At 31.2% G+C, this 26,240-nt stretch overlaps 2 protein-coding genes and 1 long non-coding RNA gene across 4 annotated transcripts; 1 reads left to right on the plus strand and 2 right to left on the minus strand.

Moving 5' to 3' along the window:
- Positions 1-2,974: 2,974 nt before the first annotated feature.
- Positions 2,975-9,291, minus strand: LOC137825791 (uncharacterized). 2 transcript variants are annotated; one of them, XM_068631582.1, is made up of 3 exons: positions 9,005-9,271; positions 4,940-4,971; positions 2,975-3,830 (listed from the first exon to the last, which is right to left on the minus strand). In XM_068631582.1, exon 3 carries the CDS (start codon positions 3,729-3,731, stop codon positions 3,129-3,131), a length of 603 nt encoding a protein of 200 aa, XP_068487683.1. In that variant the 5' UTR covers positions 3,732-3,830; positions 4,940-4,971; positions 9,005-9,271; the 3' UTR covers positions 2,975-3,128. The 2 variants fall into 2 exon arrangements, with proteins under 2 accessions (XP_068487683.1, XP_068487682.1); XM_068631581.1 differs by lacking the exon at positions 4,940-4,971 and having other exon boundaries at positions 9,005-9,291.
- A 7,163-nt stretch (positions 9,292-16,454) lies between these two features.
- Positions 16,455-18,483, plus strand: LOC137827198 (probable aquaporin PIP-type 7a). The gene is made up of 4 exons (XM_068633428.1): positions 16,455-17,348; positions 17,442-17,740; positions 17,827-17,967; positions 18,082-18,483. Exons 1-4 carry the CDS (start codon positions 17,012-17,014, stop codon positions 18,172-18,174), a joined length of 870 nt encoding a protein of 289 aa, XP_068489529.1. The 5' UTR covers positions 16,455-17,011; the 3' UTR covers positions 18,175-18,483.
- Positions 18,484-24,071: 5,588 nt separating this feature from the next.
- On the minus strand, positions 24,072-24,506 carry LOC137827071 (uncharacterized). The gene is made up of 2 exons (XR_011083646.1): positions 24,422-24,506; positions 24,072-24,251 (listed from the first exon to the last, which is right to left on the minus strand). It is a non-coding gene; the product is annotated as an uncharacterized lncRNA (long non-coding RNA).
- Between the last annotated feature and the right edge of the window lie 1,734 nt (positions 24,507-26,240).

The following is a 26,240-nucleotide window of genomic DNA, read 5'->3' on the forward strand; positions in this document are numbered from 1 at the left end:
TAAGAGCACTATGTAGAATTTTTGTTATATTTCATGTATTACACGAGAGATTATAGCTCTAGATATAAAATGTTGATTGATGGATTATTTTTATTAATCATGCATATTTTATTGTTATTAATCATTCTTTAACAAATAAAAATGCATGTTTTATGTGTTGTTATTAATCATTCTTTAACAAAGATCACGTTATGGTATTTAACAATCTTTGTTTCTATTAGGAGTTCTGTAAAAATACAAGTAAATTATTTTTACATAATTGCAACTTTTAAATCAGTAGTATCCTTTTTTAACATGATTTTTACTAAAGTGATGTTTCATCTCTGCATCTTTTGCTCTAGAATAAAGTATGATATTCTTAAAAAAAAAAAACAAATTACAATGCTATCATCACAAATGATAAAAATATTACTTTTATAGACTTTATAATCTTTTAGTTAATTTTTTATTCATAGAAGTTAGAGTAGCAACTAACAACAAAGATGTCTCAACTTTTGTAGTTGTTAATGTTATGGTCCTTTTCTTATTGCTTGTTCATGATAAGTTTTTTTTTGTGAAGTGACAATTCTCCATTAATATTTTTTTCCAACTGTCTTTTTCATAATAACCTACTACTTCAACATTTTTCTTCTTTTAAAGCATAAACCAGAGTCACTAATACAATAAAATGATTCTTTTGATAACAGTTAAGTGCACTTATCTTGAGTTAGATTGAAAATAAATACATAAGCATACAGTAAACATGATGCCTAGTTTAGATGTTAAGTATGAGTGAAAATCATGTGCCTTATTTTCTTTGAGTCTTTATTTGGTCTATGATGCTTAGTTTATGAGTGAATCAATCATGTGTCTTATTTTTGTTTGAGTCTTTATTTGGTCTAAATGAATTTGATGGATCCATATGAGATTTTATTTGTCCATCTTAAACTTCTTTAGAAATTCTTTCACATGCTTCGTCCAATGTATGCATATTGTTTTTTATTTGTTTAAATTGTAGATAGAGGAAGAAATTTAACTCGCTCATCATATTCATTTTGAACTTATTCTGCATAGGCTTAGAGAATTTACACAAACATTCATTAAGGTATACGGCTGCACATGATTTCTTCTGCAAACCTACTCCAAGACATATCCCCACCTTTCTGTAAATATATTTTGTTGTTTATGCAGAAACATATTCTTTCTTATGTGAAGGGTGGCATTTTTCTGGTGAAGCCTTGTGTGTTGGCATTAAATCAGTACCTAAATGGGTTAGAGTTGTTTCAGAAATTGGCTGGCATTGGTCTTGATGAACTCAGTTCTCAAGTTTTGTCCATGATGCCCCTAGATGAATTGATAGGTATAGTTGTAGAACAGATTACATTGGAAGGAATTGCTTCAATGTCTACAGGCTAGGAATTGTAGTTTTAGACTTTTTGGCCTAAATAGATGGGAATTTTTATTCAAGCCTTCAAATGGTGGGTAGAAGTATGATTCCTTTCCTGGAGTTTTTCTTTGTTTTTTTCCTTGAATATTTTCAGGTTAAGTGGAAAGAGTGTGGATTTATAATATAATTATTGATCTCATCCCAGTTTTAGTCTTATGGGTTAGATTGCATGGTGCAAACAGGCCTCTGCCAAAACACTTGTCGACAGAAAAATAATTTTATGGACATACACTAGCTCTAATCCAATACATACTTGTGTATACTTCTAGAAAAAGTTCACTGATCATGGTGTTACCATGTCTTCATTTATGGTTATTACTATGGCATTGATTTTCCATCACACGGACCCACTGGACTTCCCATCCCTGACCTTATCAACAGATATTTATATATTTTCATTATTAAGACAGTTGAGATCAAGGTAGTTTAGGAGGAGACTAATTTTATCTATTTATATATCTAAACCCTAAACTATTTATAAGCATATAATTATAAATTAGTTGTTTTGGAGTTTATTAGATAAGGCAAAGTTTCTAGTTTCTCCAAGCTTTTTTTGGGCAATTTCATTTTCAGGTTTTCATTCTGGTTTTGTTGCAAGTTTATATTAAAGGAGACAGATTCATTCTTGAGCTTTAAACCATTCGTGCCTTTGACTTTGATCACCTCAATGATTGAAGAATAACACTTTTTGCTTTAAAATCTTAAGGATAAATCAGTACAGGATTATTTTCACCCTATACAACAATAAACTCAATTCTCTCACTTTTTGCTTTAAAACCTAACCAAAAAAGCATTCAATGCTTATTAATAGGTTTGTACAGAATAACGCCATTCTAAGCTAGCAAATCTTACATATTACTTTGACTAAGATCCACCAAGTAATTATGGAAGCCAAAAAGCCAAAAACAAAAAAGAAAAAGAGGATCTTCAGGGAGCATATGCTAAAGAAGTCCCCGGATTAGTCTGTTTTCAGCTAAAGGATGTTCAGTAGAAAATTCAAACACAATTTGGATCAAAATCTATCAAAATGCAACCACAATAAAAGAAACAAATGGAATAGTTAAACTAATAAGCAATTAGACTAATAAATTGGCAATGAGTTAGACCAATTTGATAAATGTTCATGTATTTTATTCTGGTTAGGGCCACTACAACCTAAGGATTAACTTACCAATGGTAATAATCCATGTATTATACTGACATAAACCAATCCAACTCACTTTTTAAAATATATTTTAAATTTAAAAGCCTATAATTTTTTAAAATAAAAAATACCTTAATACATGTTTTTTAAATCATAAAGCCGAAGATCTAGTTAACTGTTACAAAATTTTCCTTCAAAAAATATTATACATAGGGAGGAATCTCATTGATCAACATGGTATTTGAAGGAAATAAAAGAAGAGAGGAGGGGGGGAAAGAAAAATAAAGAAATCAATATCGGAGGGGCCAAATCAAAAGGGGTGGGAAGTGACAGGTCTTTCTGAATGAAGAATGCTACTAAGAAAAGCCAGAAGGTCTTTCTGCAGCAGTTCTGTACCCTTCACGTCGCTAATAATCCTTTTAGATTATTGATCCTTATAATTGATGTTTATAATACACCAAGTTCAGCTAAGGTTGTGATTCTTGGAGTTCCAGGGACACTGTTATTTCCAATAAAAATATCTACAGGATAACCAAAATAAAAAAGCATCACCCATACTCAATCCTCGTCTGTATCATTGTCAGATAGAACCGATTGCTCAAATTCAGCATCCATAATAACCCCATCCATGAGATGCACAACAATCTCTTTTTTTCTAACATCCACTATTTCTGATCGAATCCTGTTAACAACAAGCATTCCATCGATGTCTTTTGAAATGTACAGGGAAAACCCAGATAACGAATCATAGTTCACAAGCTCTCCCAATTTCACATTTGCGGAAGAAAGTGCACGAGGGACAGCTGAAAATCCCAATATACGAGTCAAAATGGCATAAGTATCATTGAACCTGTCCGATTTCAAAGCATCATTCACCGACAGACGCAGATCTCGCTTAAACGCTTCCTCGGACGGAACAAACACGGTAAAAGCAAGATCTTGGGGCAACATGTCAATCATCATTTCTCCAAACTTGCCCAAGTTGGCATCTTTAGGGGAAACTTTTCTGGATCTCGTTATTGGGTAAAACCCCATTGCACTTTCCTTTGTTGGGGCGTCTGGAAGCTTGAGAACAGTCACGGTCACGATAAAAAAACAGCAGACACACACCAACATGCTTACATAAGCAATTGAATGCTTCAAAACTTGACGCCTCCTCATTTTGATGAAACCCAGTATCCCAATAGTTGAATAGTTGCTATTCTCAAAATAAAGATCTTAGCTTTTCACCTTGATCAACAAAATCCAACACCCAAGTCTCTAAACAAGAAAAGGAGAGTCAATGTTGAAGAGTAATAATAAACGAAACAAAATAAAGTACAATATCCATTAATAAGTGAATCTTAAGGGATCAGAAACTACTAGGAACTCAATTGATGTCAAAGGATCAATTGCCAATTTGAGATTAGTGAGTAAGTGATCTTGGTATCAAAGAAACAAGTTATCCACAGTTAAACTTCTAGTTATCGTCGCCACTGATGGTGACTATACTTTGTTATTTACTTCCATATTCTTTTAATAAGTATAGTTGGAAAAAGTTGTTGATTTAGTCTATGTTGACCAAATAGTTTATGTTTATTAATTTTTTTAAAATTACTTTTGTAAGAAGTTGTGGAACAAAAGTTACAAGTCTTACATTATTATTTACAATTGAAATTGAAGTCTTTTTACAAGGTAATTTTATGTATATTTTTAGAAGCAATCAATTATATTAGTCCTTTACGAGCTGTTTCTTCTTTCATTCTTTCATCTTCTTCTTTTGCTTTTACTTCAATTAAACTGTTTTTGCCAAATTTGTTCGGAACAATACCGAGCACTTAAATAAAACCTATTATTCATTACCCCCCCTATGCTCTTTACAAAATTAACCTGGCAAATAAAACCTATACACACAAATACAAAACCTTTTCCTGCCTTTTTCATTCTAAAAAAATTAAGATTTCTCTGCTTTTTATGAGATGTGTTTGACTTTCTTCTGTCTCATCTTTTCAGAAGGAAAACTTCCTCTATTTATTTTGTACAATCTTCATTTCGAAAGACTTTATTTATAAAACTTGTTTTCAGCATTTATATAACAATAGTTTTTGTTATTATTAGTATAGAGAATAGCGGTGTATTATTATACATAACTTTGGTATTTGTTTTTGCCGAGAAAAAATATGGAGAAATTTGGTTATTATTATCAATACCCATATTAATATAAATTACAATATGAGTTTCAATATCTATTTTACAATGGTATCTTTTCAACAAATGCTAATTGTTATCTTTTATAATAATAATTTTTTTATCCATGTAATGTAATAACTAGTGGCTTAAAAGGAAAAATAATCCATCTTCAATGAATGTCAAATGTTAGAATGGATTACCTTCTTTTTCGTTTTTCTTTCTTGTCCACATTCTGAAAACAAAGGAGACATATGAAACCAAAATTTGATAGGGAAGTGAACAATCTAAGTGGAATTGTGATCCCTCACTGAAACAGAAAGCATATTGCAAATTGCTAAAAGGGTCCAGAAGTGCCTAGCTAAATTTTTATGTGTGTTTCTAAATTAGAAGCCACGAGACAAGATATAGAGAAGAGGGTAGGACCCTGCCACCCAAAATTTGTCTGGAGGTGATGTTTCCCTAAAATTGTGCTTTTTGCCAGAGTACCAACTAATAAAATTTCCAAAAGATTTCAAGATATTAAACGATAATGAGTCCTATGATATCACAAGCAACATAAGCTCATTAGTCTTTAAGGAAAAAAAAATTAGTATGAATAACCCAATCCCCCGACCAAATACCACGAACATATTTATCAAGAATATATGATTAAGGAGGTTGGAGTTCTCCTAATCCAGGTTCTAGGTTAATAATCAAAATTCTAAACCACCCAAACCCAGATCTTAATTCACTCGATTTTCTGTTCAAAATTGTTTGTTGAGTCAGAGAAAATGATAAAAAGGGTTTTTTCCCTCCAAAACTAGTGTAATTTTAATTCAAATTTCCGTAAATGGACAGATTTTTTTTTTTTTAATTTCAGAACTAGGTAAATCATACCCATGCAATACGATTTGATTTCAAAGAAGTCGTCAATCAGGGTATACATTTTGCAAAATTCAAAGAATTCGTATTTACCACATACAAGTTTAATGTAAATTGACTAAAAAATATTTTATGCAAAAATCGTACATAGAAAAAAATACGATTTTAATTAGGGACTCCTAACATTTTTAATATAATTTTTAGAAAATAAGATTGAAATCATATTATATGTAATGTACAATTTCAGTTATATTCAGTTATATTGAAATTGTATTTATGTACAACTTCAGTGTTTTTTTGGAAGAATTTTTTTTAAATGAAGAAATAATTTAAGAAAGACTTAGATGTGTTATTTTGATTAAAAAGGATGTATGAAGTTGATGATTAGATATTTAAAAAAAGTTAGATTACAAAAAATAATATGGAAGTCTATGGACCTGAAGAAAAAATATACCCATGCGATGGAAAATTGGTGTAGGTTGATGAGACTTGTTGGTAAGGAAATTGGGCATATATGTTGTGGTGATACTCCATAAAGCTAAATATTTTTTGTAGTTGATCGAGGTCGATTGAAGTTTGACTTATTGTCCAACATTTGTAGAAGGCCTAACATGATGAGGGTGACCTTCGGAATGGTGGGGTTGACTGTCGGGTGAGATGTCATAATGTTATTTAAAAAGATAATTAATGTAGTGTTTAATAAAATTACAATATGAAATGGGTTATAGATTGAACTTATACTGTCTTAAGACGTGACCTCTATAGGTGAGACGTAGCAGATAGTATGATTGATGTACCATACATGTAAGTTGAATCATCACACAAGTGGTTTTTTTTGTGGTATTCCTTAAATTAAACAGTTTTGTCGGTCATTCCACATTGTTATCCACCTCTAGTGATATTGTGGGCAGTACCTATATGTTCTTCCACACATGTCTTCTTCATGCACTTCATCAAGGCTGCATGGGTTGTTGATATCTAAATTGTAGCATCACTCGGTCAACTTGATGAAATTCAATAGTTGCAAAACAGATTACCGGTACAACCACCCGACTTACAATTAACACATAAATTATAATTAGACCACTAATTTGAGGTTGTCGATAACGAATCCACAAAAATGGGAAGTAACATTATTAATTTGTTGGATTATTCATAAATCATTTAATTGTTAGAGGAAGAAAGGATAACCTATTTCGGTTGCAATTGATTTAGCGTTTTCCAGATTTTACCCGTTGTTGCTGATCCACATTTTCCAGATTTGACCATTGTTATCGCACTTGTGTTTGATCGATGAAAATTTTGAGACCTCCTACGATAAATGTTTGTCATGTGATAATTAATATGAATTTTTTAGACATACAACATTGAGAGCAATAGAATAAATAGTAACTTCCTCGCAAGTGAAAAACTCAACACTCAATCGATCAATAGTCAATGAAAAGCATGTCATTCGATCTCACGCCCAACATTCTAATAGCAACATGGACCATCCGATATTTTCTTGATTATAATTAATAGTGTGATCCATTGCATGATACAAACACACCAACAAAGTTGACCCTTAACTAAAGTTAGATCCATTATTCAAGTCAGCGAGTAACAATAGATACATCAAATAAACCTGACTGCCTGATGTTTGTGACATCAATACACTTCCAATTAATGTTAATATGTGCGCTCGTGCATGTTGCGCAATAATAACACCAATTGCATCGTGTGATTTAGGATTTCATTGAACTATTCAACCAAGATATTTTGATTGTATTTCATTGAACCACAATTTTTGGTGCCACAAATCCCAACAATTCCTCATAGACGGATGCCAAGTCACCACTACTAACACCTGGTTCTCCATCAATTGAGAACCCAAGTTGAACCGCAACATCTTCTAAGGTGATTGTAGTCTCTTTTAATGGCAGATGAACGATGTGTGTTTCAGTTCTACACCTCTCAATTAATGTCATAACTATATGATGATTTATATCAATGTTCTTAAAAGTCAATATGTGTATGAACCCAACATGTTCAATTAGATTTTTGACTCGATGATCAAGTCATTTAGAATATTTGAGAACCCAAATGACATGTCGTCTAAGCCTTACGAGTCGAGAGAGCTCTGAAACATCAAAATGCACAATACCTCGAATGTGGTGATTGACACTAATAATGTTATCTTAACAGATTTGAGGATGAAACATTGATGGAGTCTATGGGTATGGAAAAGTGGTTCCGAAGATGAACACACGTCCTATTAACCCTTAACCGGGGGCTTGTTCCAGTGCACCTACATCGGATTTGAGGATTGACTCTAACAATATTATCCCAACAGACTTGAGGTTGAAACATTGACACAATTTATGAGGATGAAAAAATGGTTTCAAAGACAAATCTTTATTCCTTTAACTTTCGATTGAAGACTTGTTTTGATAAGCCTAATAATCTGACATCACTTATGAATTGGGGGCAAGAACGATTCAAATACATTTTTCTTCTTTAAATCTTCAATCAACCTTTTAAGGATAAAAACGTGACAAAACTCTAAATTTCAAAACGAATAATATCTCAAATGTGATGATTAAACATAACTATATTTTTCGAAGGAGTTAAGATTAAAACATTTCATATTTAAAGATGAAAAAGTGATTAAAAAACTAACCCTAATAACCCTAAACCCTAATGGCCTTAATCCCTTGTCCTTCCAATGGAAAGATTTGTTGGAGTATATTCAATACTCTCACATAATTTTGGAATAAAAAATTTAAATAATTAGTCAAAAGAAAAAATATTAAATTAGAAAAGAATTAGTATTATAGCAACTCAAAAATTCTGAACAATAAAGTAAAAAAAAATTATTTAGTTTAAGGCAGTAAAAATATAGAGATATATAGGATTCGAATATGTAAAGTCCATGGGTCATCTCTATTAAAGCATCCATAAAAAAGAAATTGTTTGTTATATATTTGTACCGTAAATAAATTAAGATCTCTGAATCAACAAAAAGTGATAATATTAATTCACAGAAAAAGAAATGAATTAATATTATAAACAAATCTTATTATTTTTTAGCTCCGAGAAAGGCTCTATCCTCTCTAATGCGTCTTAATAAAATCGTGATGAGCTCTAAAACTAACCATACTTCAATGATTTAACGATTTAACTATGTTATCTCACCGACCTGGTGTTTGGAACAAAAATATTGCGGGATCTGAGAAGCCAACAAATATATGGAAATCCCTAAACTGCAAAAAAGACTCTTTCCGAAGAAGAAGCCGTTGCCGAAAACGAAGCGATCTTAATAGTTTAATTTAACTTTTGGAATTATCCGCATTAAGAAATAGGATAATTTTTTGGGATTAAATTAATGAAGTGCAGCAGAGAGAAAGGAAGAAAAGAATGAGAACCTGAAATCGGAGAAGAGAGGAGGAAGCGGCGTTTGGTTGTTCCATAGGACGAAGGAAAAAGCGCTTCTGGAGAAGGCGAGAAGTGTGAAGGTGACGCAGCAACAGAGTAGAAGCTTGATCTTGACTGATTTAACGGTGGAGATCGCAAGTAGACGGAACCGCTGCTCTTTCCGACGGTTCAAAACGCAACAGCTCCCTCTCATCACCGCCGCAAGGAATGCGTGAAGCCTCGCCGAAGCGGTCTGGTCAGCCTAACCGTTTCAATGTATTTTTAATATATTGTCAATGATATTTAACTGTACCAATTCCATTTTGTAATAGTCCATCAAGTGGTTTGAATTTCTGTAAAAAAATCTAACATGACTGTAAGTAAAATTTGGACTGTTTAACTTAACTGAGTTGACGTTATAAATAAATTATGAAATCAGTTATACGTAAAATTTAAATTAATAAATACGTTTAAATTGAATAATTAAGTATTATCTGCATACAAAGAGTATCTTTACTTATGAATATTTGGTAGCAATTCAAGCAAAAAAAAAAAATTAGGAGATCAGAAAAATATTTCAATTACACCAGGTAGAAGTTCAAGAGGTGCGTCTATAGTAACTTTGTTGGTTTTGTCAACCGGTTGTTTTATATTGGGCCTTTAACTAAAAGCCCAATAAGCCCAATAGGAGAATAAAAATCCTAACAAATATTTTTTAGGGACGTGAAGCAAAAAAGTGTTTTATTAAAAAAAGAAAAGTATATTTAACACCTATATGTAGTTATTCAACTCATCTCAACATAAGATTGATTATTAAATTATTAAAGGATAATTTAATTAAAAGTGTTAATATTAAAAAAGGTCGTTTGTTGTGTACTTTCCAATACACATCCCACATTTTTTTTATCACATATAATTTCATGTTTTATTAAGAACCTTGGAGAACCAACTTCTTAAATTAAGTATACACATTAGCGAGGATAATAAAAAAAATAATATTGATAATGAGTAGAAAAAATATCATCTAGAAATTTCTTTTGTATCTCTTATTAAAGATTATAACTCTCAACATTTTTACATTTGAGGTATTGAAAATTCCCAAATCTTTTAAATGAAAAAAAAAACAAATAAAAATAAAAGTTTAGTGATTACCTTTCCAATATATTTATTGCTTACTTATCACATAAATGTATTTTTTTATATATATATTGCATTTTGTTATATAAATTATTTGATTCTCGATAAGAAACTTTAGCTTTTTAGCATTAATATATAAATTATTTTGTTATATTTTATGATTTTCTTTTCTATAATATGCATCTAGTATTAGATAAGATTTTGATATACATATTAAAGAAGACGAAGCGATTATGTAATGATAATGTAATGATAGATATGATTCCAATCTACCTTAGAATAAATCTTATCACTCAAAATATGAATATCAACAAATTAAAATATATTCATTTTGTAGAATTTTATCACAATCAAGATAGAAAATAATATATAATCTGGAACAAATCTCAAAGAGAATCTAATAAATTTTAATACAAGTAATCATGATAAAAATAATTGTTAAGATAATATAAAAAAAAAATGTAAACCTTAACCTTAACACCATAAGAAAAAAATATATATAAAAAAATATCTATCTATAAATAAAACTAAGATAAAGTATATTTAGTGCTCTAGTTTTGAGTAAAACAACACCCTTACCAAAATTTCTTAATAAATAATACTTACCAGTAAGCAAATTTTAAGTATTTTGCAAGAAAAAATTAATAAAATCAATACATTTATAAATTAAGTGTATTCATTTTTAGAATGGACATTAGTGCAAATATATTTTTTAAAGAATTAGTCTATATTATTTTTTATTATTGTTAAATAATTTTTAAATTGGTATCTAATTAGCAATTAAGATTTTAACTACTAATTATTTAGTTTCTAAATTTGGTAGCAAAAACCTTGGTTGCTAATTAGATACCAATTTAGAAACTATTTAACAATAATAGAAAATAGTAGAAACTAATTTAGAAACCAATTTTTTTTTTAGTTTCTAAAATGGTCTCTAATTTAGTTACTATTGCAACTAATTATTTTGGTTTCTATGAATTGGTTTCTATTTCATGATTTTCTTGTAATGCAAACAACCTTACTGAAAATTCGTCCCAATTCCGATGGTGCCACTAATTTAAAAACAATAACTCAAAATATTTTTATTCTATTAATTTTAACATGTCATTGTTTAAAGTTTCATTTTATTATAACAATTTTATTTAATTGATTTTCTAGTACCTTTTGCTGAATTTTGTATGCCTTTTCTCCATCATTGAGTTATCTTCCTCTCTAACTCCTCAAATAAAGGGTAAATGAAGTAGAAAATGATAATGGCAGAAGTGGTCCTTTGGGGAAAATGTTCCAATGCAAAATATAGCATATATACTGCTGAAGTAACTAGAAAATAGTTATATACAAAAATATGGTGACGACTGCAAGGAATTACTTTTGCTTTTGCTTTCACTTAAAGGTACAGTGATTGAAACAATTAATTATGCCACCATTAAGGAACCTAATCCTTCCCTCCAAATAGATAGACCTGAACAAAAGTGTAATTAACAAGAAAGAACGATTAATATTTTTGTTTATCTTCATTAAGCATATTAAAAAATTATGGCATGACATACGAACACAAACCTGTGGCCCTAATTTCGCAGACGGTCTCGAATGATTAATTTATTATATAATTTAACATATGGTGTTGTGTCATTAGTTGTAGCACTTTGAGGATAAGAATAATTTTATTAAAAAAAACAATGCATCGCAGAGGAGAGAAATAATCACAAGTTTTATCCACACGTTTATTCAAATATATGGTATGTTTCTCTTATAATGAGAAGGACTGCTAGTGGTGACGACAGAAAACCATCATTTCGAAAACAATAAATTATTGTCAACACAGTGACACAAGAACCACTTTATACGAGAAGTTTCTAAGATTTCAAATTTCAAATATATATTATGGTAAATCTTAATCTTCCTATTATTATAGATTTATATCCCTAGCTAGCTTCGTTTGCAATTAACGACGCCCAGGCTTTTGTTTTTCCCCGGGTTAAAGCACATTGAAAGTTATAATTATTATTAAATTGATAATTATATTAATTTGCGGCTTGCTAATTTTATTATTATTGAAGGAGTATTAGGTAATTGAATATGGCATGCCATGCTTAAGGTATATATAAAAAAAACTTACAATAAAATATTTAAAAATTGGATAAATTTTATTTTCTTAATATAACTTGTTTTATAAAGTTAAAAATATCTTAAATATTAACATAAAATAAACTATTCACTAAATGATACCATGGTATTTGTTAGATAAAACACGCTTTAAAGGATAGACTATACAAGTTATACTATTTAGATTAGACACTATAAATCACAAATATTTAATTCAACATCCTCTCCTCGAGTTGGATAATGTATACTTGTTATTCTCAACTTGGATACATTATTTTTTAAAGAAGAATTATCAAGGACTTCATTGAAGACATTCGCAAGTTTGTTGTATGGGAAGGAACTAAAAAATATTGACTTGGAGCTTGTCGTTAACCACATGACGGTTAATCTCTATGTGTTTGGTATGTTCATGGAAAGTTAAATTATGAAAAATATTGCGATCATATTGATTATCACAGTATAGAACCATAGTAACATCGAATTTGACACGAAGATCATTAAGAAGATAACTCAATCATTGTAACTCACATGTAGTGGTGGTAAAAACACAATATTATGCTTTTGTGGAAATAACAAAATACAGGGGAAGAAAGAACAAAATGGAAGCATAGCAAGATTTAATATGTTGCCTTTTTGACCATCATGGGGTTATTATTTTTGCTTTTAACCAAAATGGGGTCCGTTTAAAAAAAATTACAAATTTAGGCAAGTCGTGCCAATTTGGCACAACTTCATATGCACAAATCGTCACAATTAAACACAACTCTATCATGTCATACTGAAGTCGTGCCAACTTGGCACGACTTCTGTCCTGTCATACTTGACACGACTTCTGTCATGTCATACTGAAGTTGTGTCAACTTGGCACGACTTCTGCCACGTCATAATTTTTTATAAAATTTTATTGTGTATATTGGGTAGTAAGTTATGTAATGTTAAAAATTAATTTGATACATAATTTTCTAAGAGTGTTAGTTTTAAGGAACAAAAAATTGGATAATCGTGTATGGATCATGTTTGGCGGTAATGTAATACAATAACTTGATCATTTGATTAATTAAAAAATGAAGAAAATTGTTATTGAATTTGGAAATAAATAGATAATGAAAATTTATTGTATTTGGAAAATAAATAGAGAATTATGGTTGTGAATTAACAAAATAAATAACTTGAAAAGTAATGATTATAAGTGGCGACATGGGTCAAGTCAGCTAATAATCAAACATGATCCATACACGATTATTCAATTTTTTGTTCTTTAAAACTTAACACTTTTAGAAAATTATGTATCAAATTAATTTTTAATATTACATAACTTACTACCCAATATATAAACAATAAAATTAAAAAAAAATATGACGTGACAGAAGTCGTGCCAAGTTGACACGACTTCAGTACAACATGACAGAAGTCGTGTTAAGTTGGCACAACTTCAGTATGACATGGCAGAGTCATGTCAAATTGGGACGATTTGTGCATATGAAGATGTGCCAAATTGGCACGACTTGCCTAAATTTGTAATTTTTTTTAAACGGACCTCATTTTGGTAAAAACCAAAAAAATAACCCTATAATAGTCAAAAATCCTAATATGTTTCGATACTATGTTGAATATGGCATGTCATGCTTGAAGCATAAAAAAGAACATACCTACAAGAAAACTCTAAGTCATAAACAACACATCTCATGAAACTCACAAGAATATGAAAATTGGATCAATTTTATTTTTTGAAAGACAAAGTACAAAGTTCAACTCCATAAAGACACATACTTATCTCTTATATAAAAAGTCAAGGTCCCTTCAACATTAATAAAAAACGAACATAAAATTAAACGGTTTACTAAACGATACCCATTAGACGACCTACTAGATACTTGCTAGACAATCTAGACTAATTAGACATTTTAGACTATAAATTTTATAGACCATCTAAGTTAAACAATGTAAATCACAAAACCTAGTTCAACCAGGATTACATAAACTAAAATAATAAAATTATAAATACCATAAATTAATTTTTTTTATACATTAAGATTTCATATTGTTGTACAAACATCTAAATCTGGACAATTTTTATGTAGAAATTAAGAAAAGACTATACTTATACCTCTTAATATCCAAGTAAATACTTACTCATACATTGACATGTAACATGATATCAAACTTTATGATTAAAAGAATATAAGATCACCCAATACTAGATCATCATGCACAATTGTTTTTATTTATTTAATTGGTTCAACGATTTCTCAAATCCATGTTCATGTGCTTAAATGATTCTGGGAGTTGATCAATTGGACAACTAATCAAGTTCTATCAAATTGATTGCTTCAATTTATATCTTTCACTCTATAAACAAATAAGACTTCTCTATGTTTTAAGAGATGTGTTTGACCTTCTTTTATTAAGTAAAACTTCCTCTATTCTTTTTAGAATCTCCATTTAAAATATTTTTACTTATTTTTAGCATTTATATAATAATAATTTTTGTTATTAATAAATATAGAGAAAAACGGTGTCTTATACATAACTCTGTTATTTGTTTTTGCCGAGATAAAAATATAGAGGAATTTGGTTATTATTATTATTATTATCAACACCCATATTAATATAAATTACAATATGAGTGTCAATATCTCTTTTATAATGATGTTTTTTTCCAACAAATATTACTTGCTATATTTTATAATAATTATTCCATCGACATCGCTTAGAAGGAAAAATATTCCATCTTACTTGATTAGAAGGAATATGAAATGTTAGAATAGGTTTTCCTTTTTCTTCTTTTTTCTTGTCCACATAAATTTTCTGAAAACAAAAGAGACATATATATGAAACCAAAATTTTTAAAGAATTGTGATCCCTCACTGAAACAGAAAGCATAATGGAAATTGGTAAAAGGGGTCCAGAAGTGCCTAGCTAAATTTTATGTGTGTTTCTAAATTAGAAGCCACGAGACAAAAGATATAAAGAAGAGTGTAGGACCCTGCCACCCAAAATCTCCCTGGAGCTCATGGGTCCTAACCTTGTGCCTTTTGCCAGACTAGAATGACCAACTAATCAATTTTCAAAAGATTCCAATGTTTTTCCCCACAATTCAAAACTCAATATCATCAACAACCCTTCCTTTTATTAATCTTATCCTTACAAGTCACTCACACTAATCAACCCACTAAACTAATGCATATTAGCTACCTAATACGTATAAATAACAACGCTACAACCATATTCAAATTCTTTATTTTTCCTTTCCTTAACCACCTTTCTATATCTCTACGTATTACCAGAGGAAAACCTGCAATTATTATTATTATCCAACAAAACAAATTGAAAGCCACAGTTACAAGACATGGCCTATTAACATATCTAGACTTTATCGTTGTCTCATCCACCAGAAAGAAACAAAATATATTAAAGAGAGGAAAATGAGTGCATATATATGTAGAATGAACATTTAATAATGGACGTGAGATAAGTTTATTATAAATGAACATTGAACATCCATCATCCATGTGCCGACCATGTTTTATAAATCAAAAGGAAGAAATGTTTGTATATAATAATTAGCGGACACAAAAACCTTGTTTCTTCATCATTATCGTTACATTTTTTTTGTTTCTGAAAAACCTTGTTCATCTATTAACGTTGGTAATTACTATATAAACAGCTTTGAGTGAAATATTTTTAAAACAATGATGACATGGATTTGCAGCCATTAGCAAATGCATTAATTTTTGTTTGTACTTTTTTCTTGGTTTAGATTTATTATTCTACAATAATCAATATATATTAGAGAATGACTTGAATTCATATTCAACTTAAATCTATTATATTAAATTGTATTACCTTACAATTTTGTGTTTTAAAAGTAGGAATAAACAGTAAATTTTATTCTAAAATACTGGGTATCTTAAATAGTCTTTGAAATAAACAGATCATATAAATAATCTTTCAAATATTAAAATGATACTATATATTTTTTAAATAGTATTTTTTTTTTCGAACTAAAAAAAATGAATAAGTATTTAAAAGTATGTATTTAAGAGAGAAGAAAATACCTGAGACACTAAATTATATATATAAAAAAGAATGAAAATTGAAAAGTATAATTACTTGCATGTTGGTTTGATATGTAGGTTTACGTGTGGTTCAATGGAGCCAAATTCTAAAAATGTAAAACTGAAACAAAAAGAGAAACAAACTGTAGACACCTGACAGGAGTAACAGCAGCGAACAACAGTAGGGGGAGTATTTGCGTGTTGGTTTCAAATTCTCGAATACACCATGCAATGCATGAGTTGGTGACACGTGTCCTAGTGCAGGCGCGAGTTCAACGTGATACTTGTCCGGTCTCGACAATAGCACCGCCCAGGAGCAAGCGCAGTGAAGGACCACGTAGAATTGGGTCCCTGCAATGCAACTCTCTCCGTCAAAAACGAAACGTTTTACCCTTCTTCCGTTAACTTTTTTCCCAGTTCCGTTTATTCAAAACTACAGTAATCCACGTTCCAGTGCTGCGCGGAACATGGTCGGTCTTTCTAGGAGTGGTTGGAATCACGCCAGCTAGGACGAACCCCATCAATCATTGGTCTCTATCAAAGAAAACAATAAAAAATTCAACATATTACGCTGGCGGGACCCACTCCCACTACTCTCACCCTCACTTCTATTAACTCTAACTCATTAGGATTATAAATCCGCACCATACTCCTTACCCTATCACACTCACTCACTCACAACTCACAGGAATCCGAGGCAAGAAGAAGGAAAAAAACATGGAGGGGAAGGAGCAGGATGTGTCGTTGGGAGCAAACAAGTACGCCGAGAGACAACCCATTGGTACGGCGGCACAGAGCCAAGACGACGGCAAGGACTACCAGGAGCCACCGCCGGCGCCGCTGTTTGAGCCCTCGGAGCTTACGTCATGGTCGTTCTACAGAGCAGGGATAGCAGAGTTTGTTGCCACTTTTCTGTTTCTCTACATCACCGTCTTAACCGTCATGGGTGTCCTCAGGTCCCCTACCAAGTGCCAATCCGTTGGTATTCAAGGAATCGCTTGGGCCTTCGGTGGCATGATCTTCGCCCTCGTTTACTGCACCGCCGGAATCTCAGGTTCCTTTTTTTTTCTCCACTGCTGAAAAAATATCTTCGTTTTTAAATTGTGGAAGATAAACAACGTTGCTTGTTTGTGTGTTTGTGGTGTAGGGGGTCACATAAACCCTGCGGTTACGTTTGGGCTGTTCTTGGCAAGGAAATTGTCGTTGACCAGGGCGTTGTTCTACATAGTGATGCAAGTGTTGGGTGCCATCGCCGGCGCTGGAGTGGTGAAGGGTTTCGAGGGAAAAACCAGATTCGGTGCATTGAACGGTGGCGCTAACTTTGTTGCCCCTGGGTACACAAAAGGTGACGGACTTGGTGCTGAAATTGTTGGCACCTTTGTCCTTGTTTACACCGTTTTCTCAGCCACCGATGCCAAACGTAGCGCAAGAGACTCTCACGTCCCCGTAAGCGTCTTCCTCTTTCTCCCTCTTAATTAATAAAAATACGCAAGTTTGGTGGGACTTATTGTGTGGGTTGAATTTATCACTAGATTCTGGCACCTTTACCAATTGGGTTCGCTGTGTTCTTGGTTCACTTGGCCACCATCCCCATCACCGGAACTGGTATCAATCCTGCTCGTAGTCTCGGTGCCGCCATCATCTTCAACAAAGACCTTGGCTGGGACGATCACGTGAGATATTTAATTTCGTCCTCTCTTTTAAATGCATCAAATTTTAGAATTTTCTGGAAAACCAATCTCGACCGTCAGATCTCCGACGCTAATTGATTGTCGCTTTTTGTGCAGTGGATCTTCTGGGTGGGACCATTCATCGGTGCGGCTCTCGCTGCACTCTACCACCAGGTCGTAATCCGCGCCATTCCCTTCAAGTCCAAGTGATTGAATCAAACGGTTCATGCTTAATCAATCAAGTTGGGGAAAAAAAATCAAGCAATGTTTGTGGGCTTTTCGGTTTCATTTCATCCAATGATCTGTTTCATCTTTTTTTTTTTTTGCTTTTAATTTAAAGTCTTGTATTTTGTATGTATAGATGTAAACTTATGATTATTAGGTGGTGCATGTGTCGCGTAATGGGCCTCAGTTATCCTCTGCTTTTAAGTTGGAAGAGGCCCAGCTCATGTGTGATGTACGGCTGTGATTGTGTATTATTATGCAAAATTTAAAAATAACAGCAGAGTCATTTATGCATCTTTTTATAATACTATTATTATTTAATTCTGTGTAGACCCCGCAATGTCCTCCCTGTAATTTTTGTCCTCTTCCCTGAAGTATATGCGTAGGTTGGGTTTCTTTATCCACGCCTGTGGCCGTTATCACTAGCTATGGATAATCGAAATCCATGGAGTGAGCTTGAGAAAAGAGTGGGGTTGGGGAAGTAGGTGGGTGGTTGGATGATGTCTATTGCCTAATCTGGGACCACTTTCTTCATCAATAATGCACATTTTCTTGTCTTCTCCGTTTAATAATGATTTGTGATCATAGCCCAGAGAAAAAAAGAATGTGCACTATTTGTGTACGCATTCAATAAGCTTAGGATAAGCTTTATCTTACCAATGGGATTGCCACCATTTTCCTTCTAGTTACTTCCATGGAACCCTTCACTCAAAAGACGTGGCACTCCTCAGAGAAGTACCTGTGAAGAAAGCGTTAATACAAGTCTCACCACTCATTAACTACATTGACATTATTTAAATAACATGAACCCCAATTAAAATAAAGTAGAAAAAGTTATTCTCGGGCCAATTCTCAATCTACAAGTTATATATACGAATGGGTAAAGAAAAGTAGTATTTAAATTGGAGTGATAGGGATGAAGAAGAACTTAGGTCCCCACAAAATAATAAATGAAGTGAAAGTACAAAATAATGAATGAGTAAAAGTGGAAGAAGAGAGAAATAATTAAGAGAATGAAAATGGTGGTGAAGCTTCTTCCAACTTCTCTCCGTACAAATGTCCGAATTGCATATTTGTTTATGTTGTTGCCAAAGTAGTAAGATAAGATGTCTATTTCCATCTTTCTTCATTCATCTTATGTCATTTTATTATTTCCTAAGGTAACTCTTTCCCTCCACCATAACCCTGGATTAAAATATACAAAAAAAAAAATTACACTCATATTTCTCAATATTTTTAATAACTTATTTGCTTGCTATTTTAACACCACCATAACACCAACAAATTTCAACACCTTCCTCACTCAAACCCTCTTCTTGCTCCGATATTTCCTTTTTGGTTTATTCGAAATTTTGAACATTTGTACGTGTCTAGTTCACATAAACACTTAAAAGATTGAAACCAATTTGAACTAGAACAAAATTTAACAATTGTTCTGTTTCGTGGTATCCCAATAAGGATTAATTTTAAGTGTAATGGTTAAGGCGGGGATGAATTTTAACCAGCCAATGTGCTCAATTCACATTTTTTAGCATAACATACAAAATGGAAGAGGTACAAACAAGTTGTTTTTATGTAGAAAGTGGTTGATTTTCACATCCCAATTTATTATAATTGAAAACTTGTTTAAAGAACGAAAAAGGTATAACTACTATGGTGCTAGTGTTGAAACTTATTCGCAACTTGGTTTAAAAAATGTTTATTTCAACATACAGTACTCTGATTTTATTTTAAGAGTATGATAGTGATGATCACATGTGATGAAGACACAAACGTAAAATATATTTGTGCACAAGTTGACGAACCCGTTTAACTCTTGTACGTTTTTGTTTTTAATAAGATGATATGACACTGTCTTGTTCTATAAAACAGAAAAAATTTATAAATTCTTATTAAAGATAAAATTATGAATCTTATTGGAGATGATATGCTAAAGGTGCTCTTCTGCATATTTGTTTTCATGTCGTTTTGAATTTATATGATTGTCTAGCCCCACATACATTCATGGAACACACATGCTAGATTGTCACACAACTTTTAAGTGGAAATTGCATATATATATAACAAAGAGAAGGATAAACCAATTTTTGCATTAACATGTAAAAAATAAAGAAAAATTATTATTAAGTTCAATTTTTTTATCACACTGATAAATAAAACTTTGAGGGAGTGCATATAAAGTTAATAAAACCTCAAGCATATTGACATTTAGATTAGGTTATTTTGTGCTATTTTGCTAACTGATTTATTTCATACAGTTTTTAATTTGGTAGCTTCTCGTCACTTTTATTCCCTCAGTCATCATGTTTTTTTTTTTCAGAAAAAAATAAACTCAGATTTTTTCTTAGAAAAATATATTCACTTTCGTCTTGACTAATAATTGGTTGATGTGCATATTTTTCTCTACTTATCTCAAAGTATTTTTTTACATATTTTATTCCATATTAAAAATTGACATTGGTATATATTAGAATTATTTATTTCAATGTTTATTAATAAATTTTAATCATTTTAAAATTAATTTGGTTTTATAAACCTAGAGAATAATATTTAAATAATTTAGAATTATGATAATTTAAAGTCTAATAAATTCTCTTATTATTTTTATGAAAGTGACAAATTTTCAAGTTACTCTCTTTGTTCTATTTATTTATTTATATATTCTTCTACAAATGTTTTCATTAGTGTAGTGTTTTTAGCAAGTTTTCTATAAGGAAGCGTTGAAGTTCAAATTCATGATTGATCTGCTTTAACAATATGTACTATTTAAATTATTATAATAGTTAGAAATTTAAATTCCTGATTGATTTGCTTTAGCAATATTTAACATTAATAAATAATTAACTTTCACACATCAATAATTATTTAATCATATATAAAATTAAATTAGTTCTGCTAACTCAAATCTTCTTAATTTATTATTATTATTATTATTATTAATATTATTATTATTATTATTATTATTCTTGTTATTATTACAGTATTTGTAGTATATTTAAATATCTATCAATATTTTATACTTAAATTTATTATATATTATTATGATTAAATAACACCCTTAATACTATTTGATACTTAAATAAAATAAAATGAGATATTAATATGTTTCAATGTGGTATGTTATTTTAGAGTTGAAAATTATAAAAATGATTAAGATAATTAGTTTACTTTAATTTAAATACTTAGTACATGTGCATGAATTAAGTATTAAAATGTAATGGTTTCTTTTTTATTTATAACGTGTTTCTTATTATTTAAGGTCATGTATTTCTACAAACTAAAAACCAGAAGTATTTTCATTATTAATTACTTTTAATACGTTCGCTATCTGGTAAACATAAACTTCAGTTAACAAATTGTTTAGCCCAATTCGATCACAAAACAATCATAGCTATATGGGATTTTTCTTTCTACATCTTATAAATTTTGTGCACCTTCTATTCATTTTGAGATGAGCTCTTCCGGATGAAAAAAAAACACATTCTGAAAAGTTCACGCTGAAATAAGCAGGAGGTATCAGTAATTTTTTCCTGTTTGCAAGAAAAATAGCCCAACAGATAATATTGACAGTAAATTAGCCCAATAAATACTAGCCCGTGCATATCTGGCTCAAGGCACATTCTCCCTGCACCCAACACATTCTAACTGGCACCCAATCACTTAATAGTAAAAGACGAATATATCCTTAATGAAATTTTGAAAAATATAATTGTGATATGCACCCAATCACCTGCACCAACCCTATTCTTCTCTTCTTCCATTCCATTGTGCCTGCCGCAGCCACCGTAAGCCACCGTGTTGTGCAGCCACCGTGAGCAAGCTTGTTGTCCAACCACCGTGAGCGACGTTCTTTTCCATTCTTCTGCACCCACCGTGACCTCCATTATCGCAGGCAGAGCACCAGATTCGAAAGTACGTCATGCTTCCGGATATTTTTATCTATAAGTGAGTGAGAGTTGCGGATATTTTTATCCGCAAGTGACTTTTGAGAGGTGCGGATATTTTTATCCATAAGGGAGTTTGGGGTCCGGATATTTTTATCCGTAAGTTTGTTTTGACTTACGGATATTTTTATCCAGAATATAGTTGGGTCTGGATATTTTTATCCGGAATATAGTTGGGTCTGGATATTTTTATCCGTAGGCACAACTGTGGCTTCCGGATATTTTTATCCGTAAGCAACGATCAGTTCCGGATATTTTTATCCGTAAGCAACTAGCAATTCCGGATATTTTTATCCGTAAATGAAGAAGACAAGGGCATTTTAGGATTTTTAAAAGTGTGTCGGGTGCCAGTCACAATTGATCGGGTGCAGGAAGCAATTGCCCTGACTCAATTACTAATAGTGGGCCTATCTCCACAGACAAGGCCCAAAAATTGCATGCAACATATTATTGCAGTAAGTTGGCAATAAATCACTGCCTGTATGAAAATAAATGAATGATGAACAAAACAATTATTAATTATTTATAAACATACATTGTTTGGTTGAAGAAGAAGAAGAAGAAAGAAAAAGAAACGAAAATAAAAAAAAAAAAAAATATATATATATATATAATAAAAATTGGAAAAGGAAAATTGTTAACAAAAACATACGCAAGTGTTTTTGTGAAGGGGGGTACGAAAGGTTGAGAGTAAAACTATATAGAATACATGTATATATATATATATATATATATATATATATATATATAAATGGTAGAATTTAAATCCTGTCCTATCATCAATTTATTTTTTGCGTGAAGAAAACTAAATGTTTAAAAAGCTTTCTCCACCTTGAAAAGAAAATGTTCAGACCACAAGTTCACTCAAAAGGGGATAATAATAATAATATTAATAATAATAGTAATAAATAGCATTGATCATTTAATTGATTTGGTTTAACGGTTACATGTTTTACCATTTTTGTTTTTGTGTTGAATTTTTTTTTGTACTTTCTGTTTGTGACACATAGCAAAATTGTGACACATAGTTGTCATTTCTTCTCCTCAGTTTTGTTGTTTATAGATAAGCCATGATACCCTTTTACTAACAATGACTCGGTAGTAAAAAAAAGTTGAATTGGGTGCAACTTATTTCACTTCGGAATTTGTAGGATTAATCAACTCAGTACACAATTGGAATATTGCACCAAGTTAGAGCATTTTCCCACAATTCACATGCATCATTGCTCATTGCAAATCAATTATTCAAATATATTATAACTTGATTCCTGGGGAGTGTCTGCATTATCTCTTATTGTGATACAGAAGAGAAAAAAACCCTTGCTTTTAGTATGATATTCACATAATATTGTCCATCCATGCATCTGGTCTTCACTATACTTAACTCTTCATGCTAATAAAATAAAATAAAATAAAATAAAATAAAATAAAATAAAATAAAATAAAATAAAATAAAATAAAATAAAAAACTGTCAGGATGTTTTTGTATAAAAATAGGAAGAAATAGGACTTTTTTTATTTCTTATTTTCCCTATATTCATTCTAATTCTACAGGAGACAAAATGAACACTTTTCTATTTTACCAATATAATATAATTGGTTTAAGAACACTATAACTTTTTTTACAGTTTTCTCGTTCGATCACCCATAAGTAAAGCATGAAATAATGGAAGAAAGTGAAAGGTAGCTTTTTATTAGTTAAGATCTCTTTGTCACCTTCACTACTATATATAATTCAAAAGGACTGAGTTCATTTAACACCAATGTATAAATCTAAAACAAAAAGTAGCAGTGCCTCTGTTTTAAATTATAACAGCAAACAAACACTTGTTTACACAGATTTTAACAATGGCATGATAATTTGTGTTGAGAAAACTTGAAAGATTCCCACTAGCCGGGGCATGCAACAATCAGAGAAAGCAACTTCTGCCACTGATATTGATAGACAACGTTGGTAATTTGGTATTACACATTGAGTCTCTTGGAGGGAATAAGGATAATAAATTGTTTAAGCAGTCTCATTCACTGAGCCTATGTTATTGTCGTGTCTGGAAAAGCACATCCACATTCTAAGGATTGTATTGTATGAGCATGGATGAAACACATATTTTTTATTCTCTGTAAAGAAGAAACAGTGTTGCAATGCAGTTAGATGGGAAGAATTTATAAGTGGGAATTAAGAAAATGTGTTAATTGGGTTGCGCATGGTAGGTACTTGTTTTCATAAAAGCAGCGACAAGAAAGTAAAAGACACGGATCATACGGAGAAGGGTGTGGCGGCGTCCTACCTTTCTTTCTTTCACGCCTGTTGCACCATTGCATCCTCTCTTCCTTCTATTCCTAACCCTTTTTCCTTTTTTTATTGCCTTTCTTCCTTTCATCAAACACTACTCCTTATATACGTCCACGAACCCTCTTATAGACACATCCATCAACTCACCTAAAAGCAAAGCACCTTTACAATTATTCATACCTAAAAGTCTTCTATGGGGGAATTATTGCATTATTAAAGATTACAAAATCCTTTTTTTTTCATATTTAACGAGTATTTTTAAGAAGTGTACTTTACTTTATAAAATCAACAAAGTATCTCATGAAGTAAAATTTATGTTCACTTATATATTATAAAATGTTTTTATTTTTAGTTGATATGAATTTCTAACACATCCATCTCCATCGAAACTGTTAATTCGTGCGTGAAACTATATATTTATAGGTGGTTCGATAGCGACCCAATAAATGTGACCTAATAAGGATAACAAATTCTTTCTAGGATATACTCCTAAATGACTATGATACTATCATAAGAATTTGACTTTAAACCTAACTCAATCTTATAAAATTAAATGAAATATCCTAAATTATCTATAATCAATGTAAAATCTTCCTTATTTATACATAAAAAAGATACAAGAGAACAGTATTTCCATCCTAATTATTTAGAGATTATTTGGGTAATCATACATGATGAGTTTAATGAGTTATCATAATTTTACTTTTTATAGATATTTGAATGGGTTAAGATATGCATGGGTTTATAAACATTTTTATGGACATGAAACTTTGTGATGCACTTATGATATCAGAACAAATAAATTATATGGTGAGAGGATAAATTATACTGAGGACTAAGTCTAAAATTCACGATTTCTTCTAATTTGTATTCACTCTTCCACATGGAACATATTATATGAAGTGTCTAAGTCTTCTTCGAGAATTAGAGACAAGTTATGGAGAGATATGAAAAATCATTTATGAAACTGAATTGTAAAGAAAAAAGCAAAGACTTTTTATACACAAACTTAAAACTCGAAGTCTGCGAACACGATGATTATTTAGTAATTATTGTTGGTGTAATCAGAATTTTGAGCATTTTGCAACTTGGCAGCACCTTCTTGTTTGGTGTTAGGCTTAATTAGTTGCGGAAATTACTTGATAGCTAGTTTGGTGGCTAACATGACATGTAGACTGAACAACAGCTTGTGGCCAAAACACGTAGGAGTTAGAGCCCTAGTGCTAAGTTTCAAGAGACAAATGACACTCGTGAATAGTACAACATCCTCGGGAATTGTAGAAAGTGCAAGGAAGAATGTGGTCTCTGTCTTTTCTTGACTACCACTCTCGTGTTCCTCAACCACACTATCATCATTTCTTCTTTTATTTTTCCATCACCACTATATCATGAATCACAGCCTTTGCTTGGAACCAAGAAAAAAAATAAAATAGAAGCAGACAAAGTAAAACACTTTCAATGTCTATCTAGGTTACACATAGGCACATTGAATAAAACTTAAAGAATTAAAGTTTAACTATATTTAGGTTTCTCAAACATAATTTTTCTTCTTACATTTATAAAATGGTAAGTCTGATCATTCTTTTTGCTGAGAAAAACATGGTAAGTCTGAAAATGTTAATAAAATTGGAAAAGACAGAAGACAAGGAGAAAGTGACGTAACATACAGAAAATAAAGCAGCTTCCATTGTGCTGGTCGCAAGGTGCCCCTTCAAATCTCTCTATGCATATGTTGTCGTCTCTATAATTATGCTCCCACGTCTTAAAAGGAAGATTCCCATGAACACAAGTCAACTTAGTATAGGTAGTGTTTG

Source organism: Phaseolus vulgaris, chromosome 8 (genome assembly GCF_000499845.2).
Source record: "Phaseolus vulgaris cultivar G19833 chromosome 8, P. vulgaris v2.0, whole genome shotgun sequence".
In the NCBI taxonomy this organism is placed as follows: Eukaryota; Viridiplantae; Streptophyta; class Magnoliopsida; order Fabales; family Fabaceae; genus Phaseolus; species Phaseolus vulgaris.

Bases quoted from the DNA above. Each gene is read 5' to 3' on its own strand.
- LOC137825791 (XM_068631581.1), bottom strand. From the start codon at position 3,731: ATGAGGAGGCGTCAAGTTTTGAAGCATTCAATTGCTTATGTAAGCATG.
- LOC137827198 (XM_068633428.1), top strand. From the start codon at position 17,012: ATGGAGGGGAAGGAGCAGGATGTGTCGTTGGGAGCAAACAAGTACGCC. The intron at 17,349-17,441 runs GTTCCTTTTTTT...TTTGTGGTGTAG, and splicing joins CTGCACCGCCGGAATCTCAG to GGGGTCACATAAACCCTGCG. The intron at 17,968-18,081 runs GTGAGATATTTA...CTTTTTGTGCAG, and splicing joins ACCTTGGCTGGGACGATCAC to TGGATCTTCTGGGTGGGACC.